The sequence below is a fragment of the Tachypleus tridentatus genome, chromosome 5 (genome assembly GCF_004210375.1).
Source record: "Tachypleus tridentatus isolate NWPU-2018 chromosome 5, ASM421037v1, whole genome shotgun sequence".
Taxonomy (NCBI): Eukaryota; Metazoa; Arthropoda; class Merostomata; order Xiphosura; family Limulidae; genus Tachypleus; species Tachypleus tridentatus.
In genome coordinates, this window is record NC_134829.1 from 14,246,082 (window position 1) to 14,267,278 (window position 21,197).

Consider the following 21,197-nt stretch of genomic DNA (forward strand, 5'->3'; position numbering starts at 1 on the left):
GCGCGAAATTAAAAAAAACAACAAACTGTTACATACCAAAAAGTTTTATAATTCATCTAAAATTGTTACGTATGAAACAAACACTATTTATACAGTAATCATAAACTTTAACACTCATGCATAACAAATACATTAATATGCTAAAAATCTTGCCCCTCAGTGAGTCAGGGGTAAGTTTCCGAACATACAACATTAAAACCCACCATTTTCAATTCCCTGTAGTTGATAAAGTTCGCTATATAGTTTTGCACATAAAACAAAAGTAGTAAATACTATTATATATTGAAATTGTTTTTGGTTATTTGAAGTTAAACGCAAAGCTACACAATGAACTAACTGTGCTCTGCCCACCAAGGGTATCGAGATCCGGTTTCCAGAGTTGCAAGTCCACAGAAATACTACTATGCCACTGTGAGACCATAGAGAACAAAATGGTATTTGAAGTTGGCTAAAAGTATAAATTGAGAATACCTCATTTTAGTATTTTTAATAACCTTGCAGATTTATGGAATCGGGAAACCGTAATTATGAAAAACGAGTTTAATAGGGTTAATTATGCAACCACTGTGTGTGTAGCATATTTCTTTTTTAATCATCAAGATGACATTCTGGTGCATGGCTGAGAGCTGAGATTTTGTCAAAACATCATTATAAACGTATTTGATTTTAATTACAAGGATGACACTTTGGTGCCTAACAAAACTAAAATATTTCTTCTAAAGTGCGATTTTGCAAGAGAAGAAGGAATTATCAAACATCTATGGAAATTTAGCACTCTACATCAAACTTCAAAATAATTAATTACTTACCATTAACATCTCATTAGTGGTAAATCTTAAACCAAATTAAAAGGAAATTTAAGAGAAAAGTGATGACATAAGATCCGAAAAACTGTCAATAAAGTTAATGACGGTCTACTAACTTATGGATAATAATAAGTCCATAAATAAGTTAAAGTACAGTTAATTGATGGCATACAGTCAACGTAAAGATGCAAATGAGCATATTAACTAAGAGAAGTTTCACATTTTAAAGGAACATCCGTGAACTGTAGGCATTGGTGACCTCGAATTGTTTGAATCAAGAGAACAAGAGTTCTTGTGTAGCACTTTTTATATATTTTAATTGCAGAGTGATTGTTAGCTACGTGCTGCCAACCAAGCGAAGAGACAAATTCTGTAAAAATGTTAAACAGATTTTAACAGTTGTCAATCGGCATTAAGTCTGCATTAAAGGAATCTACCGTCTGTCTAGCCTGCACCATAACGAGTTGTCAAATGTCCTCTGCTCCACACCCTAGTCTCGAGTTCCCAAAGAGTGTAGTTTTACTTGTTATTTAATTGGATTAATAAACTTTTATTTTTCTTATATAGCCCTTATCAACCTAATTCTGAAAACATACTTTCCGAAACAGCTGTAGGGATGGATAAGTCAGCATTACGGATACGAATTTTCAGTTCCTCAAGAACATGGTAGACTTTTATTTTAAAAAGCCTCAAAGATAAGGTTCCAAAGACCTCAAGAACATGGTAGACTTTTATTTTAAAAAGTCTCAAAGATAAGGTTCCAAAACGTGAAATCGGGGAAACTTTTCCCGAGTTGCTGTTTTACTCGAAATACGACCAGTTACGAAATCAGCAACAAAACCCTTCATAATTATTGTTAAAAGACCATGCTTATTATAAGTAATTTAGCATTATTACCATCATATACAAGATATTCCAAAACGAATATACCAAAAAGAACGTTGAATAACTATTATTTGAAATAATAAAAATGTTATCTCAAATGACAGTTATTCAACTTTTAACAGTAGTCTCTCGAGATAAATCTAATCATATTGGCGAATGTCTAACATGTTCTTTTACGTTAATTTATCTGAATATTCTTTATGAAGTGAATGCATGCAAAAGGATAAATACACTGCTGGCCAAAATCTTAAGGGCAATGAACATAAAGAAAATATATGCATTTTGCGTTGTTAGACTGAACCACTTATTTGAGTAGAGCTTCGAAAGATGAAACTAAGGAAAGGGGGAAAAAAACAAAAAAAACTTTTTAGCATTTAATAGGGAAAGTGTGAACACTATGAAATTAGCCTAAATACTAGCTGGTCAAAAGTTTAAGACCACACTGAAACGAAGCGTTAATCGGTAAATACGTAACGAAATTTAGTCATTTGTGTTCAAGCATTAGCGTTGATAACATCTCCCACTGACATCTCCTGTGTTACATTGGGTAAAAACATGGCAAATGCTAAAAGGTTGACAGAGTTTGAAAGTGGCAGAATTGTCGAGCTGTAAAAGCAAGTTCTCTCTCAACGTGTCATCGCTGGTGAGATTGGGCGTAGTAAAACTGATGTTGCAAATTTTTTAGAAGACCCTAAGGGATACGAAACCAGAATTTCAAGTGACCAGCCCAAGAAAATTTCGCCTACGTTGAGCAGGAGAATTTGACGGGTTGTCCGGCAAGACACCAGCCGATCGTCGAACCAGATTAAGGCCCTTATGGACACAGAATGCAGCTAGAGAAAAATAAGACGGCATCTACGAGAGAAAGGCTTTAAAAACCGTAAACGTCTTCAAAGGCCACGCCTTCTTCCACACCACGAAACAGCTCTGTTCAACTTTGCTGAGAAGCACCAAACATGGGACGTAGAAAATTGGACGAAGGTTTTGTTCTCTGATGAGAAAAAAATTAACCTGAATGGTCCAAATGGCTTCCAACGTTACTGGCACGATAAGGATATTCCACTGGAGACATTTTCTACACAATACGTTAAAGGAGGTTCCATCATGATCTGGGATGCTTTCTCCTTCCACGGAACAATGGAGCTTCAGATTATACAGGGGCACCAAACAGCAGCTGACTACATTGGCATGTTGGAGAGAGCATCCTTATTGACTGAAAGCCCTCGCTTGTGTGGAAATGACTAGATCCTTCAGTAGGACAACGCTGCAATCCACAATGCGCGCCGGACAAAGGAATTTTTCATGGCGAATAACGTGATTCTTTTGGACCATCCAGCGTGTTCGCCCGAACTGAACCCCACTGAAAATGTTTGGAGATGGATGAAGTCTGTAGAAATGGACGTAAATTCCAAACAGTGCATGATCTTCGTGAAGCCATCTTTACCACTTGGAATAACATTCCAGTCACAGCCTTCTGCAAACACTTATATCGACCATGCCAAAGCGAATGTTTGCAGTTATTCGTAATGACGGCCGTGCAACTCACTACTGAGACCTCTTGTTGGGCATTTCCTACCCTGTTTAGGACTTCTTTTTTGTATGGTCTTAAACTTTTGACTGGCTAGTATTTAGGCTAATTTCATAGTGTTCACATTTTCCCTATTAAATGCTAAAAAAGGTTTTTTATTTCTATTTTCCCTTTTCTTATTTTCACCTTTCGAAGCTCTAATCAAATAAGTGGTTGAGTCTAACAACGCAAAATGCATATTTTTTCTTTATGTTCATTGGTCTTAAAATTTTGGCCAGCAGTGTATGCCTTTGCTTACAGATCATATCTTTGTCGTAAGATCATAAAACTTACAAGTATGTCATCATATTGCAAAGTCTACTTTGGTATTCATTCTACTCGATGCTCCAACGATAGGGTGATAATACAGCACAGTATTTAACACATTTTCTGATAGATTCTCAATACCTATGCGAGAAGGATCTAATTTTTAGAATTATAGTAAATTGGGGAGTCTAACTCAATAGAAAGTATACAATAATTGTATGCTAACTGAAATGTCCTAGACTTGTATGAAACTTAATTTAATCTTGACAGTCCAGTAGTTTATAAATTCATATACGTTTCAGTTTGGGTTACTCCTAAATACTAAAGAGTATTGAGCTGTCAGTAGAATTTGCCCTCAGATAAATTTGGAGAATGCAACCTAAATTGTTAGATAGACAACACTGATATTTATTTACGTGTTTAAACAAGTACATCCTGAAGAAAAAAGGCTATGCGTAGATCTAGACAAGTTATCCCTGTAAACCATAGTATTTTTAAACTAGTAACTTAAAACATAACTTCCTAATGACTACTCAAATCTTAAGAATATCATGAATGTACATTTAACTTTATGTATCATTATATCAAGGGAAATAATGGCCCGGCATGGCCAAGCGTGCGACTCGTAATCTGAGGGTCGCGGGTTCGTATTCCCGTCGCGCCAAACATGCTCGCCCTTTCAGCCGTGGGGGCGTTATAATGTGACGGTCAATCCCACTATTCGTTGGTAAAAGAGTTGGCGGTGGGTGGTGATGACTAGCTGCCTTCCCTCTAGTCTTCCACTGTTAAATTAGGGACGGCTAGCACATATAGCCCTCGAGTAGCTTTGTGCGAAATTCAAAAACAAACAAAACATCAAGCGAAATAATAAATAATTTGTTTTTTTACTGGCTGTTAAGTTCAATGACATATAAAACCTGTTCTTAATTAATTAATTTAGATCTACAAACAACTTCTTTTGGATATAAAGTACATTCTGTAATGATATAGAGTAAATGTGATGTATTTAAAAAATGTGAAAGAATCATCTTGCAGACCACATCTTTTATCATAAGAAACGACAAAACTGAAATATTTTGTTGATAATTCTGTGATTTTTACTTACATATATTGATTGATTATAGAATGTTAGATCATAGTGAAAAATTCAGTTTTAAGTGATAGGGGATGGGTCTAATGTCTGAAATTCCATCATGATGGGGGACAGTCAAATAATGATTTGTCTTGAAGAGTTTCTATAACTATTTTAGCTATAATCATTTTATGGAATGTCCTTTATATTTTATGGAGACTTATTCTATTTGACTAATAACATGCTATAACAAGTATTCGACAGGTAATATTACATTGGGTTGTAGGTCAATATTTTATGAACTAGTATGTTTTCGTAAATAGTATATTAGTGTGTTTTGAAGTTTCGTTAATAAATGTTTCAATATATATATGTATAACAATCAGGTTCTGTCATTTTATGCAATATATTAACGACAGCTTTTTGGGCTATGTTTAAACATGAGTTTTATATAAAAAATATAAATGGAAACTTGTATTAGATTTTCAAATATCCTTGTTAGACACTGATATTCATGGCGTGTAATTTATCATAAAAGACTAAGCTAGACACATAATTACCCAGCAATTGAACTTTTGTCTGAACAGAGTGAATAATCAACGTAAGACGACTAAGTGTCAATGACCTCAATTTGAGAATCAACTTATTCCACTGTTACGCAAATTGAATGTGGAATAAAATATATAAATACAAGTTGAAACCTGTATGCAGTCATATGGAAGCATAGCAACAATGTCCTACTATTGAAACACCGCCCACCTTCATTTGTAAAACGTGCAGTATGGTTATTAAGACTACCTGCCTTTGTAAAACACATACAATACACCCACTAAGACCATCCATCCATGGAACCTTACTAACATAATTTATCATCCACATATAGAACCTTAATATCACAATTCACCTTGTAACCCCATCTGCCTTTTCAAAGCAAGTGTAATATAGTTAAATATATAAATAAAATTATAAGCATAAGTTGAGACATGTTAAATTCTGTACGCAATCCTTTGAAAGTATAATATCAGTCTCCTTGTAGAAACATCACCCGACTTTGTAAACAACCACAATATGCCTAGTAAGACTTTCTACCTATACTATGAACCTTAGCAATATCATCTGCTTAGTAAACTCATTCATCTATAGACTCTTAGTATTACTGTCTGTCTATTAAACATTGGTAAATTATATTTATGTGTCATTGGAGTATGATGACTTCCTCCATAATGACGGCCTAGCAACACGCTTTGTGATTCCATAATCCAGAGATTGTGAGTCAAGTGCTCTAACCATCAGACCATGTTGTTTCTTTCTTTTTTATCTTATAAATCAGTAAGTAGCCTTGTATGGCCAGATGGTTAGGGCGCTTGACTCGTAATCTTATGGTCACGGGTTAGAATCCCCGTGATACCAAAATATGCTCGCCTTTTCAGCTGTGAGTCATTATAAAGTTATGGTCAATCCAACTATTCATTGATAAAAGGATAGCCCATGAGTTGGCGGTGGGTGGTGATGACTAGTTTCCTTCCCTCTAATTTTACAGTGTTAAATTAGGGATGGCTAGCACAGATAGCCATCGTGTAGCTTTGCGCGAAAATAAACAAATAATAAAGGAGCAATATTTCTATTTACAAATGGATGAGTTCTATTCTGTGTGTTTCGTGCTTTTAGTGCAAAAAGAAGTCACATCAGGCATGTATTTTAAAATCCTAGAGAACAACAACTAGAACAAAATAAATTCTGCAATAAGAAGTACATAAACAAGTAAAGTGTTACTAGTTGGATAGATTTCCAATCCCTACGTTGGTTAGAATTGTGATTCAAAAAGTTAAATGAAACAGTTTAAATATGTAAACCAAAGTGGCGATTGAAAATTTCTCCAAGTAATATTATATTACTTGTTTGTATACATTTTATTGTAGGATTTATTTTGCTTAGGATACTTCTTATAGCAACTTTACTAATAATCCGTTAACATGTTTTTTCCTATTTATTTGTTTGGTTTGTATATGTTCATGGAATGGAGACAGCATCTATAAACTTTAAGTATAGCCATATCTCCGATAATTATAACTTTTACAAGAATTAAAACCATAATTACAAATGTATAATGTACCCCGCTGGACAGCGGTGAGTCTACGGATTTACAACGCTGAAATAAGGGGTTCGCTTTCCTTCGGTGGACTCAGCAGATAGCTCGATGTGGCTTTGCTATAAAAAACACACAAATTTATAAAATTTAATCCTTACTTTAACTACCAAAATATAGATTAAATTTCTCAAATTTATGATTGTAATTTTAATTCTTGTTTCATTACTCTTTGAAAAGGATTCTTACTCCATTTTAAAATTCATAATTTTTAATAATCTTGTTTATACAAATTACACCCCTACTTGTAACATAATGTCTAATTGTTCCTTAGTGGTAGGTTCTTTTAAAAGCATCTGGTAAAAATAATTATACGTCCAATTCAAGTAATGATAATAAATTACTTTATTTCCTCTAACGTTTGTACAAGAGTTGTACACCATAATAAATTTTATAGGCTCAAGTTGCAAGAGACGTTAACTAACGTAAAACAAATTAACTTGTGATATCAAGTTACTCAATAAGGATAGCAAAAAACAGATAAAAATACTTAAGGAAAACACACCAACTCTATTTTACAATAACTCTACATTCTCTTACCTGTATTTTTAGTATCTTTCAACTCACTATTCTTGAAACAACTCTATATATTTCACAATTATATTATAACCTAATTTCGAATGTGCAAGAAAATTTTGACGTCGTCTCATAATCTTCTCGATATCCTATGCCCTCTGACTAATAAATTACAGTTTTGAAATAGAGATTACTAAAATAGATTTAGATCTTTACGTCAAATTCCAAAAAAATACACATTTCATTATAGCAATTTGCCATTCTTCAATAATTTGCTACTATTGAAACCATTGTTAATGTTAAACAACATATAATATTAATAGTTACATCATAGGTAACTCTGGTTCGCTCAACCTTCCTAACATTATGGCATTGATCGAAACAGAAGCAATCTATTTAACCGCATACTCGCTGTTATAATAGCACGGATATGTATACAACACATTTACGGAATTCTTATCGGCAGAACATAAATTAAATTTTTCCAACTACATCGACTCCTTCCACCCAAAACTAAGTTCATCAGTTAACCAACTAAAACAACACTTAAATTATGAAGTACTGACTGGGAATAACTTAAGACATAGGATATGATGAAGAAACTATAGACTCCGGAAATATTTTTTATTTTACTTTCGATATTTAAACTATAAATTTAAAGTATTATAGTGTGTATGTAACCAGTTCTTCAAAAATATTAATTTCTTATTGTCCAGTCCTACTGGTGAGTTCTTGAAATGACGAAAGACATCTTAGTTAATGACTAGCAAAGGTTTTTTTGTTTGTGAATTTCGCGCAACGCTACACGAGGGCTATCTGCGCTAGTCGCCCCTAATTTAGCAGTGTAAGACCAGAGAGAAGGCAGCTAATCATCACCACCTACCGCCAACTCTAGAGCTACTCTTTTACCAACGAATAGGAGAACTGACCGTTACATTATAACGCCCCCACCGCTGAAAGGACGAGCATGTTTGGTGTGACGGGGATTCGAACCCGTGACCGTCGGATTACGAGTCGAGTGCCTTAACCACCTGGTCATGCTCGACTCGTAAGGGATAAACAAAAAAAAAAAAAAAAAATCTGAAATGCTATTTACACAATTCTAATTTTGATTCCAAATTTCGACAAATTAAAAGAAATGTGCAAAACATATATGCACTGGAGAACAGTGGTAAATAGAGAACAAGAGTACATGAATACCCTTATTTGCACTTATACAAAAACAATAATATAAACCTACAATTACGGGTAAAATAACAATAATAATGTTGTCTTTTGAAATTTAAAGTGCACACTGAAGGAATTTACATGTTTAGATAAGTTTAGAAAAACGACCTTCACACTCTAGATATATACATATTACTTTTAAAATTTTAACCAACGTTTTTCACCTTTGGGGCTTTCTCCTGGTTAATATAATGATTAATATTTGGTGTTAAAATATAAATAACAATGCATTATACAATGCATAATTTTGATTTTTAAATATCTTTTTTAAAAGTACACTCAACCTAATACACACCGTAAAAACGTTCATAAAGTTAAATGCGTTTAAATTACTATTGTGTCTATCATAACCAAAGTAAGCTGATTGAGTTCTGTCAGTTGGAGAAAGGCCTTGTCAGCACTATATCCAAATATAATGTGATTCATAGTTTGTTAAAGATACGTCTTTACTCTCTCACTCAATCGGGTGACTCAGCAGATGGACTCATGTGGCTTTGCTATAAGAAAACACTCTCACTCAAAAATACTTAAAATCCATACGTATCGGTCTCCTATAATACAAATTTTAATTGAGTTTATTTAACGTTATTATATGTTAAAAAATCTGTAGTGTTATGCTTCTGACGTTAATGTTTAAAATCTATTGCATATTCTACAAATCTCAAAGTTTTGGACTATTATTGTATAAATATTTGTAAAATGTTTCAGTATTAACACTAAAATATAGCAAAAAGTGAAAAACATTTATATCAAATTTTAATTTATTTTAAGTAATTATTTTTCTTTATAAATGATAGTTTTACAAAGTGGAAGAACTGAACCACTGGTAGTGTGTGTTTGTTTTTCTTATAGCAAGTCCACATCGAGCTATCTGCAAAGCCCACCGAGGGGAATTGGACCCCTGATTTTAGCGTTGTAAATCCGGAGACATACCGCTGTACTAACGGGAGTCACCACTGGTAGAAATGTCCATCCCGCACACATACACAATTTACTTGCAATAATTTTAAGGATCCCAAAAATAGCTTTGCAACAGCACTCTGCTGAGCAAATGACAGCCCTGATGCAAAACTTATAGAAGTAAAAAATACAATGAAAAAATAAAATATAAACAAGGTTCAATAAACATCGAGTTTAATTCATGGTAGAAATTTGTTTAAAAATCTTTCAACCCTAAAAAAAAAAAAAAGTTTGGGTGAGACATTCTGGGGTGATCACAAACTTTGCTTCTCTTCACACTGCCAAATGAAAATGTTAATGCAAAACGAATTTTGATAGAGTACCTGGACATAGTTTAAGTTTTAAGAGTCAGAAATTGATCAGAACATTTAAAACTCTGGAACACAGCACATTTTTCTTAATTGCTTCGTGAGAGGTATGTTTTTCTTAACATTCCAAACGATGTAACCTTGAAATTGTTCATAATCTGTTTATAAAATTATCTGTACTTTACTGGTATAATATGTAAATAGCATTATATAAATAGTTATTGAAATTATTTTACAACAAAATAAAATTTTGATGTTTCCAATGTAGAAAATTTACATTCAAAAAAGGATAGCTTTTATACATATTGCATATTAATTATGTAATATTTGTGACATTACTACCTTGGTAAGAATAATCCCACAGATACATCTGTAGAACATGATTTCTCTTAAACAAAATGGACCTTTTAATTTAAGAAATATAATGGCAAGATCTAATCATTTGTTGTCTTTATGATTGTCTAAATACAGTAATCACAAGTTATTATATCAGTAGTTGATAGATTTATGATTGGAAATTAAGAGATGCTTTATCTCACTTTACAAAGCTATACACAAAAATGCATTAAGTGTAATAAGACATGCAACCAAATTTTACTAATTTTCTGTGTATTTTATTCTATATAAAACTTCCAGTTTACATCAAAATAACTACCTGAATAAGGATCACAGTTATAAGACATTTGAGAGTAGTTTTTAACACTATTCAACACATTTAAAAAAACAAACTAGGGTATGTATGAATGGACCCCTTGACCTTGAACTAAGTATACTAGTTTTAATTCAAGCTTCTACTCTAATATTTAATGTGGTAATCTGAGATGTTTTTCATTTTTAAATGCCTTAGTAGTGGGTTCAAATCCAACCTGAGGGAATTCTACTAAAAGTTAAAAGAATAATAATTTATGACCACAGAATAAATGGTACCCAGTTAGTGGTTATTCTAAAACCCTGAAAATAAACCTTATTTGTGAAAAGGAAAAGAATATGGTAGACTGAGTTGTTTGAAAAAGAAGATACTAATGTGTTAACCCATTAGCTCAATTGTTTAAACACATGACAGATGTGAGAGAAATCTTGGATTGAAATCCTGCATACAAGAAACTCAAAAATTTAAATTACCACACTTACAATATGTTAAGTCTAAATACAGTGAACAGAGAAAAATTTACTTTCCTGCTACACAAAAATAAAAATTACAAAAACTTACTTCAACTTCTCAAATGATCATATAAATTATTCATTATCTGCACTGAAAATTTCAACTAGAATCAAATACCCATCAAGTTTCTAGATATGAAATAATTAAGTTATACTTCCAAATGATGACTTCCACTTGGTATATGACAAAGGTGCCCAGGTATTATCAACTTTAATAGCTTTTGGTAAGTACTGTATAATACAAGTTTATAGGGGTTTGACTCAAATCTACAACTTATACTACTACTCACAACTTCCTTTCATAAAGTGTTGCAAAGTGCTTATAAAGCAAGACATGACAGTGTCCTATTTAATGATGGCACAAAACATAGTTAATGTTCAAATTAAGTGTTGTTGATTATCTCCCAAGTACTGTTTCATTAACTCATGCTAAATAATTAAGTGCAAGTTAAAACATTCTGGAGTTAAATTCACACACTGTAAAAATCACATTTTTAATTCATTCAATAACACTTCTCAAAATACAAAAACTACATTCTATGTTGGAGCATTAGTGACTTCACCTATCTGAATAGCACTATAATATCCTTCACAGTTCTTACATGTGTATCTTTGTTTTCTAAAAGATATCTAAGATTATAGCAGGTTATATATCAATTATATAAATACACGAGTCCAGTTAATGACACTGAATAACAAGTAGAACATTCTCTACAGAGTACTGTAATTTGTGATGGTCATTATCTGATATATGCTTAAATTTGGTAATGTATGGAAGGTGAATTTTGCATTCAAGGTTATTGAATTTTATACAATGTGAAGAACAGTCTTTTGATTGTTGTGAATTAATATAAATTAAAAATATATTGTCATACATAGTAAAAATAATGAAGCTTTACTGGAATTAAAAAGTTCATTTAACATACATAGTAATTTTAAAATGATCTGTATATCCAACAAAAGCATTACACATGCTATCAACATATAACAACTGTAAATATTTGTAAAAATTATTTGAGAAAATATTTGCTCTATATAATTTCCTTCACAGAAGGTGTGGACACATTAAAAATAATTATTTTTAGGTCATAGAAGTTAAGAAGTTATTCTGACATGACATTTTTGTTATCAATTGTTTCTCATTAAATCTCTTATTTTTATCTACAGGTCCAATGAGTAAGTTCAACAATAATATGTGCAGTTCATATAGCCTACACCTTTGATGATTTTATCTACAAATATAATTTTAAAGTCCAGTATTGCTATCTCTGGATCAAAATTTTAATTCCTATATAAATTAATATAGTAGGTTATATAGCAGATCAAAATGTAAAGCTCATATTATTATCCACTGATCAAAATGTTCAGTGTTATTATTATTTACAGGTCAAATATTTAAGCTTCATAGTCTTATCTACATGTAGCTTTTCAAAGTTTTAATGCATATTATTTACAGGATAAGAATTGTAAATCTTACTGTTATCTACTGGTAGATAAGATTTGTAAGTCTTACTGTTATCTACTGGTAGAATCTTAGTCACATATTACTTTGTACAAATCAAAAGTGAGTGTCTTGTAGTTATCTACCAGTAAAATCTTGAGCCTTCCCATTACTATCTACAAGTTGAATCTTTTTTAATCTTTAAGTCTTCCATTATTGAGTATAAATTGTATTTTTATATCTTATTGTTATGTCCAGGTTATATCTTGAAATCTCTAATCATCATCTACGTATCAGATGTGAAAGCTTTATACACAATTCCATTCTTGAACCCTCCCATTATTATCTACATATTAGAATAAGTGTTTGTATCTACAGGTTGAATATTTAAGACTCATATCATTATTTACAGACTAGATGTGTATATATCATTGTCATCTATAATTTGAACAATGAAATCTTGCAATAATAATAATAATTTATAAGTCTTATTGTTATCTATGGATTAGATCTGTACATTGTGCTGTTTTCTACAAGTTAAATCTTGAACTTTCATATTATTTAGAAATTTGACCTTTTAGTCTTATTGTTATCTGCTGGTAAAACCTTTAAGCCTTTGTTTATCTATAAATCAGATCTTTATGTCAACTTGCAGTGTTACTGAAATAAATTTAAAAAAATATATGTACATTTATTTATCCACATTATGTTTCACCTACTTCCTGTAACTATAAATTTGAAAATATTATGCACACGACTAAGCTATCACTTTGAAACTGTTAGTGTAAATGTATAATGTAAACATGGTATTTTTGTGTATGGTTGTAGCTTATAAATTTATTTTTATCCACAAGACTAACTGTTTAGTTTTCCATTACCTAGAGAACAAAGTGTAATGTGTCAGTACTTATCTACAGAGTAAATCTTTAAATTATCTAATGTTACTGACAAGTCTAAATGTTGAGATTTTTAAGCACAAACCTAATGAATAACCTTGATAGTTTCATCTAATAAACTCACCTTTTGTATCTGATTTTATTGACTAGTAGGTATACGTCTAAAACTATGAAAAACATGATTCATATCTTTATGTACAAGTCTAACCTACAAGTTTAAAAAATACATGCACGTATCCAACCTATAAGTTTAATATTCTTTTTTGTTAACATGGTTAACCTTTAGATTCTGTATTATCTATTAATTCTCGTACATTCTGGTGAAAAAGAACTAAATTCCTCTGTCATTATATTTCAGGAATCTGCTGAATTATCATCCTAATGTACTAATCTGAACAGTGATTTATCATTTTGGCAAGAAGACACACATATCTCATTCCAAGTGAACACTGACATAAGATATTTCATCTTCACTACTGATATGCACTGTTGACAGTTGTCGTTTTTTCATCATCTGATTTTGTAATGTTCATATTTGTTATAATGTCTAATCCATGTTTTTCTGTCATTCTATCTCTAAAGTACTTTTAAGTAATGACAACATAAACACTGAAGTGTGTGTGGGTCATTCACAAAGGAGATGAGAATTCACAGTACATTCAACCAGTAAGTAGTATATAGGCACTTTTAACAAACAGTTTCTAAACAGGAACACTAAGAAAATAGTGAATTGTTTGAATCATGACAATTATTAAAAGCAATTCAATATCATAAAAATTTAGGTGATCTTCTCAGATATTCAACATTTATTTACTCTGACTATCTGATAGAAAACCAACTTATCAAAACATTTTGTAAACGTAAAAAGATAAAAACTGTGCCACTGGATTCCTTGAGACTATGTTTAAATATTCCATGAAAATTATAATAACTCAAGAGATATTTGTAAATTACTTACTGAACTGGTTAAGCAAGTTTCTGAGTTGAGCTATGAAGTCTAGAATCCCAGAAAAAAAATCATATGAATATTAAGATATAAAACGTAGCACCTGGAAGTCAGTACAGTAAGTTGATTGCTCACTATGTGAGTCAAGTGTATAGTAGATTGACTGCTGAATGCTTGAATTCAGTGACATTACTTTTGTGAACATCTGTACTCAAAACCTCAAATATAATTATTTTTATTTTACATTTATTATTTCTGTGTGTCTCTATATTTTTAAATCTTGTATTGTTATCTATCTGTCAAATCTGTAAGTATTATATTGTACTTACATGTCAAATCTTTAAGTTTTACATTGTTTTTTTACAGGCCTAATTTTTATGTAGAAATATAATCTGTAAGTTTGATATTGTTACTTATATAAAATTACCAGATAAATGAGTTTAAAAAATTGCACTTAATAACCATTTATTAAATGCAGTTTTTGTTAAAGGCACATCAGCATCAATAAACTTTATAAGCAATTTCTCAGAGCAACACAGAAAGACAAATATTTTTATCCCTAAGGATAATTTCATGCTAGAAAAACATTTCATGTAATATACTAGCATGAGATTGTATAACAATATCTGGATGGTGAGTTGGGTTGTTTTCCCAGTTTAACAGGGGTATGGGTTGCATTAATAAATTACCACTGTTAGATGTTGCTGCTTTCCTGCTTAAAAAGTGGCATGGGTTTCTGCTTACACAACTTGCCAGTAGCTTGTTTGGTTATTTATTTGGTTTAATGATGGCTTGTATTCATGCTGCTTTCTTAGTTTAACAGTGGAAAGACATTCTGCTTTCACAGATTTAACAGTTGCAAAAATTGATGGTTTTCTAGCTTAACAGTGACAAAGGTTGCTGGTTTTATAGTTTACTTGCAGAAAGGGTTGCAAATTTCCTAGCTTAAAAGTGGTAAGAGTTGCTGGTGTCACAGTTAATCAATGACAAAGGTTACTATTTTCATATCTTAACTGTAACATAGGTTGCAGGACTCAAGAGTTTTATTTTCTGTGATAAGAGTTTAAAAGTGGTATATCAGAGATTGCTGATTTCATAACTTTTCTGCTCCACAGATTGTTTTGCTGGTTTACACAGTTTCACAGTGGAAATGGCTGCTAATTCCATAGCTTATATGTGGTGTGGTCTATTGGTTTAATACTTTATAAACAGTATGATAGAAGATGCTGATCTCACACTTTTATCAGCAACAAGATATGCAGGTTTTATAGTTTAACAGTGGTATGAGTAACTGGCTTTGGTTTCATACTCTAACAGTGTATAACATAGGTTGCTAGTTTCATAGCTTATCTGTTACATGGGTTGCTGGTTTTATAGAATTATAACTTACAAACATTGCAGGTTTAACAGCATGATAGTATGAGTAACCAATGTAATAACATAGAAATGGCAGTATTATTTATGTTAAAGCTAAACAGTAATTAGAGTTGTTGGTTTTCATATCTATACCTATACAAATGCTTTATGTGACTCATGCTTAATTACAAGAGAAGAGAAAACCAATAAGCAATATTTTACTGAGCTAACACAGCAAATTAAAGAAAAACAAAACATGTAATGTATTACTTGAAAATGCTTTGTTGGAGGGATAGCTAGTGTGTGATGTTTTTCTAATAAAACTTAGATTATTTCCATTTCAATTTTTTTTCACAGCACATTATATCTAAACCAGTAAGTTCTAAATTCATAGCTAAACACCAACAAAAGTTGCTGTTTTCACTCAGGTTTCTGGTTTCTTAGCTTTTATCAGGTGCAAACACTGTTTATTCAACATCTAAACAGTAGCACCTATTGTTGGTTGCCCTGGATCCTGATCTTGAGCATACAAAACTGCATCATGAATGGTGGGAAAGATGACTGGGAGAGTTACTTTAGAGAAAAATCCAGATCTATCCAGCAGCTCATACATTGGCACTGAGAGTAACACAAATAATTAGAAGACCAAGAAAATACCACTAAAAGAAAACATAAAGCATAGTAATGAAACACAGTATCAACTACTGTCTGAATTTTAAAACAACACGACAAAATCAACATTAAATCCTTAAAAAAAAGTGACTTAATTCAAATCTTAATATTTTGCATTAACTATATCAGAATTAATTTACAATATCAACATTAAAATATGAAAACTAAATTAATTTAAAACTGTTTTATGTTAAACATGTGTCAGGATTAATAACGTTTAGAACTTTATCCATTACTATGAACATTAAGACAGCAATACCACAAAACAGGCTCATAAAATTGTCCTTTGAGTAAACCTAAAATGATAAATTATTCACATGGACTATATTAACATTAACTATTTATGTGCTAAAGTGTTTTGGTGTCCATATATTTCTTGGCTTAAAGATGCATGTGAGTCAAATAAAAAAAAATTAAATGCAATTAATATTTAAATTAATCCTACTCATTACTGCTGGGATTCCTTACATAGCTTATACAGAAAATAAATTACTTCACCAAGTTGCTTTAGTCAGTTCTTTACACTGAGTGTTCAAAAAGATAAACATAAGATTATTCAGTATAATGCAATACTTATGTAATATTTGTAATCAATGGTATAAAAACAAAGTATTAACTTCAGATGAAATAACGTATAACAAATGATGAAATCTACAACAGAGCATAACCAAGATTGTCGTATATGTCAAACAGTACAACAGTTAATTTGGAATAAAGGAACACAGATCTCTCCGTTGAGTTACAAATTAAAAAAACATACAAGAACAAAATTAAAATCAGAGGAGAATACGCACTTCTGTTAGTTAAATGAACTATAAGAAAACACTGGAATCAAAACAAGAACAACATTAGAATCAGAGGAGAATACACACTTTTGTTAGTTAAATAAACTATAAGAAAACACTGGAATCAAAACAAGAACAAAATTAGAATCACAGGAGAATACACGATTCTGTTAGTTAAATAAACTATAAGAAAACACTGGAATCAAAACAAGAACAAAATTAGAATTAGAGGAGAATACACGATTCTGTTAGTTAAATAAACTATAAGAAAACACTGGAATCAAAACAAGAACAAAATTAGAATTAGAGGAGAATACACGATTCTATTAGTTAAATAAACTATAAAAAAACACTGGAATCAAAAGAAGAACAAAATTAGAATCAGAGGAGAATACGCACTTCTGTTAGTTAAATGAACTATAAGAAAACACTGGAATCAAAACAAGAACAACATTAGAATCAGAGGAGAATACACACTTTTGTTAGTTAAATAAACTATAAGAAAACACTGGAATCAAAACAAGAACAAAATTAGAATCACAGGAGAATACACGATTCTGTTAGTTAAATAAACTATAAGAAAACACTGGAATCAAAACAAGAACAAAATTAGAATTAGAGGAGAATACACGATTCTGTTAGTTAAATAAACTATAAGAAAACACTGGAATCAAAACAAGAAGAAAATTAGAATCACAGGAGAATACACACTTTTAAATATTATTCTAACACACATCTACATAAAGTTTTATGTGAATTGAACGACAAATAAACTGTTTATAAACAAATAAACACTGGATGCAGCTGTACAAACACTTTCTGTCATAGCTGTATGCTCAACACAACAAAAACAGCACTAAAATTAACATACATATATCCATATCTATCATGTGAAACAGTACCAAACCAACATTAGATAAGAAACGGAGAAAAAGCTTCTTTCTACAGTAATAAATACTACAAGACAAGTAACAAATGATAGAAAAAAATAGAAACATAAAACACATTAGTCTATTATCAATGACTGCATGTGAAAACTTGGAGCAAACCAAGATGAAGATTTGTTTTATTGTTTGTAGTTAAGCACAAAGCTACACAATGGGTCATCTGTGCTGTGCCTACCATGGGTATCAAAATCCAGTATTATCATTTTCTTTACCTGAAAATGTTATTTCAATATAGACTCACCTTCATACAGAGAGTAGCTCCTTACCCCTTGAAATTGTGCATTCTGCTAAAGAGATTTAGCCACCAATCTTATGAAAACTTCCACCTAGTCTCACATGAAAACATGTGAGCTTAAACCACTACATAATGATGTGATTACACAGTAGAACCCTCTATCAAAAGTAGTGTGAGACAACTCTATGCACAGTGACTTCCTCTACATTCACACTTGTTTTCCAATGAGGTAATGAAGAAATGTGCATCAGAAAAGTGGGTAGGATGGGTAGGAATGTGAGAGGAGGTGTGTATTTATCAGAAATACATTTTCAGGTAGGGAAAATGTTAACTTCTGAAATGAGTACTCACCTCTAGGCAGAATAACTATAGTCTCACATTAAAATAGTGGAGAAACTAGTCCAAAGATTACATAGATGAGCTCCCTTCACAAAACATCCAAAGAAAACCCATGATAATTTATATTCAGTTGCAAAGGTTCCACAAAAGCACATCTAAATCATACAGGGTATACTATTTGCCTATGTAAGAGAATGGAAGGAGCAAAAAAAAAAAAAAAAAGAGTCACAAGGATGAGCAGAATAGGTACTTTCATAAAAGCTACTGGACAACCAATACATAGTGAGGTTGGAGCTTTTTCAAATCCATGCCAAATGCAGGGAGAATTGTGTTAAAACATATCTGTATGGATACTTACATAAACTTCTATTCAACCATCAGTCTCTATGGGTCCCATGCTACCATATAAGTTACCTTCTGGAAAACAAAGAGGTTGTTAAGTTACTCAGGGTCATCCTTAGCTCATAAGTAACTTACCTTAAAATATTTAGTTATTTGTTCAGTAAACTAGGACAGAGAGAAAGACCAACTTCAGGTAGTTGGACTTGTCTCAGTTCACCTAATTTATACATGAACAAAATTTTCAAGAAAAAGGGAGGAGGATGGCAGTTTAAGAACTATTAAGGTATTAGTTTTAATTCTGTTTAACATTACTTTTTAATTATGAAAAAAGAGGATGTTTTGTAAATCTTAGAAATCTATCTCCTTCCAGAGATGAAACAGCCAGATGATGTGGATGGAAGGCATCAAAGGTGTTTGGGACAGTCTATATGCCAGCCTGGAGAACTTCATCTAAAGGATAGTGAAAATGAGAAGCAAAAGATTGTGTAAGATTTGAATCTGGTGAGAGGAGACACGAAAAAACTGACAATCTCTCATTCCTCAAAGAAGAATATACCAGATTAATAAACTGGTAGGCATGAGGTTTTTAGTGGAGCAGGGGTCACAAAGAATGAAAAGTATTAATGAAAATCCCAAAAGAAGGAAGTGCATGATAGATAACAACAAAAACTAGAGATGGGATATAGAAGAAAAGGTGTGGACACCTTCCTTAACTGTGGAAGTCTTGAGAAGAAAGGACTGATCAGAGTAAAAGCAGAAGGCAAGTGCAGTGGTAGAGAGTTCAAAAGGAATCTGTGGCATAAACATCAGAGTGATGGCAACTACAGTCAAGAAGGAGAAGGAAACATGTTAAGTTAGGATGATAAAAGTTATAAAAGGTTCAAATTAGTTCTAGGTAAGAGTGTGAGAAACCAAAATGAGGTTTCAGTTTGATGAGGGAGTAGGATGAAGAGGTATGCGGACAAGTATAGAATGTACAAGGATAGTAAAGATAGGCAAAATAAGATTCTGTGGCAATGGGAAAGGCAGAAGGTGGTAGATAGCACTGCTTGATAACCTGCAATGGTAAAGACAGTTAAGTTGTGATCAAACAGCCACTTTAAAAAGAGGTAATATATTGTAAAGTAAATCAGCTAGGGTGACAATAGTGAAGGATAGACCAATGGCAATAAGCATACCATTTATATTGATACATAAAGGAGGTGGAAGAGCAACAATAACTGGGAGAAAGGAAGCTACGCAAATTGACAGTACTGCTCAATGAGCAATAGGCCAGACAAATCTTATATGTAAAGATGAAAGATTGATATGTTATGTTGAGCCAGAAGGGATGAAACATTAAGAAGGAGAAAAAGGGCTTGAATGGTTTCAATGGAAACCAAGATTAAACTAGTCAGTATGGGCTATCAATAGGTCCCTGCAAGGGGTTTCCCAAATTGGAGCAAAGGTCTGAAGAAGGGAGGCACAGAGAAGGATAGTCATATAGAAAAAAATGGATCTAGCCCTCACTGAGGGCATCAAAGCCAATGCTGAAAAATGAGGTACAGGAAACTAAAAGAGAAGAAACTTCTTCTTGAGAGGTGTGATGAAGACATCTGTTTGGAAATATCCAAGTTGGGAGCAGATCCAATGAAAGTCGTGTGGGTGAAGGGATCATTCTGTGGGTAGGACACAACTTCATTGAAAAACACAATCCACACCAATGTTCAGTGAACCTGCCATTAAACTCACCTATTTGGAAAGGGCCCAAGAGAGAAAGTCCAACTTCTGAAAGCAGAAGGTTCTGGAACAGCATACCCCTTGGCAGTTGATATGTGACACAACCATGGAATTATGCAAATGAATCATTTCCAAATTATCCACAAGGAGAGGAAGGAAATAAGAACATGTCTGAAAGACAGGGAACAGTTTGAGGTAATTGTTATGTAGCAAATGCTCTTCCAAGATCCTACAGCCTGAAGTTGGACAGTTCTTCAGAGATTCTCCCCATCCAGAACCAATTGTAAAGAGATGAAGATCTTATTTGGGAAGAAATAAGGGATACCAGAGGTAACGCTGGAGTGGTATTGTCACCAAGCAAGATTCTCCAGTGACAAAGAAAGGAAGAGGATTGGTGAGGGCAATACATCCCTGGAAAGGTTCTTTAAGTTCCACAATGCCCTCTGTAGAGGATGCATGTGCATGGCCAAATGGAATGAGGGATTCCAGATAAGCCATGGTCTTCAAGAATTAGAATCTCTCTGAATGCATGAACTTTGGTGACCAAACAATCAAGGTCCTGTATGTGAATTAGAGAAGGTTGGGCACATCTGAGGTGAGAATT

General features: G+C 32.4%; 1 protein-coding gene across 6 annotated transcripts in view; it reads right to left on the bottom strand.

The window, feature by feature from the left end:
• Positions 1-11,384: 11,384 nt before the first annotated feature.
• LOC143250572 (prestin-like) overlaps positions 11,385-21,197 on the bottom strand; it is a 79,259-nt gene continuing 69,446 nt past the window's right edge. For 5 of the 6 annotated variants that reach the window (XM_076501334.1, XM_076501336.1, XM_076501337.1 and 2 more), the window contains one exon: positions 11,385-16,172. In XM_076501334.1, coding sequence (XP_076357449.1) covers positions 16,033-16,172 — 140 coding nt within the window. In that variant the 3' untranslated portion in view covers positions 11,385-16,032. Of the gene's footprint in view, positions 16,173-18,890; positions 18,950-21,197 lie in introns of all 6 variants that reach the window. The other variant, XM_076501333.1, reaches the window with a different exon arrangement.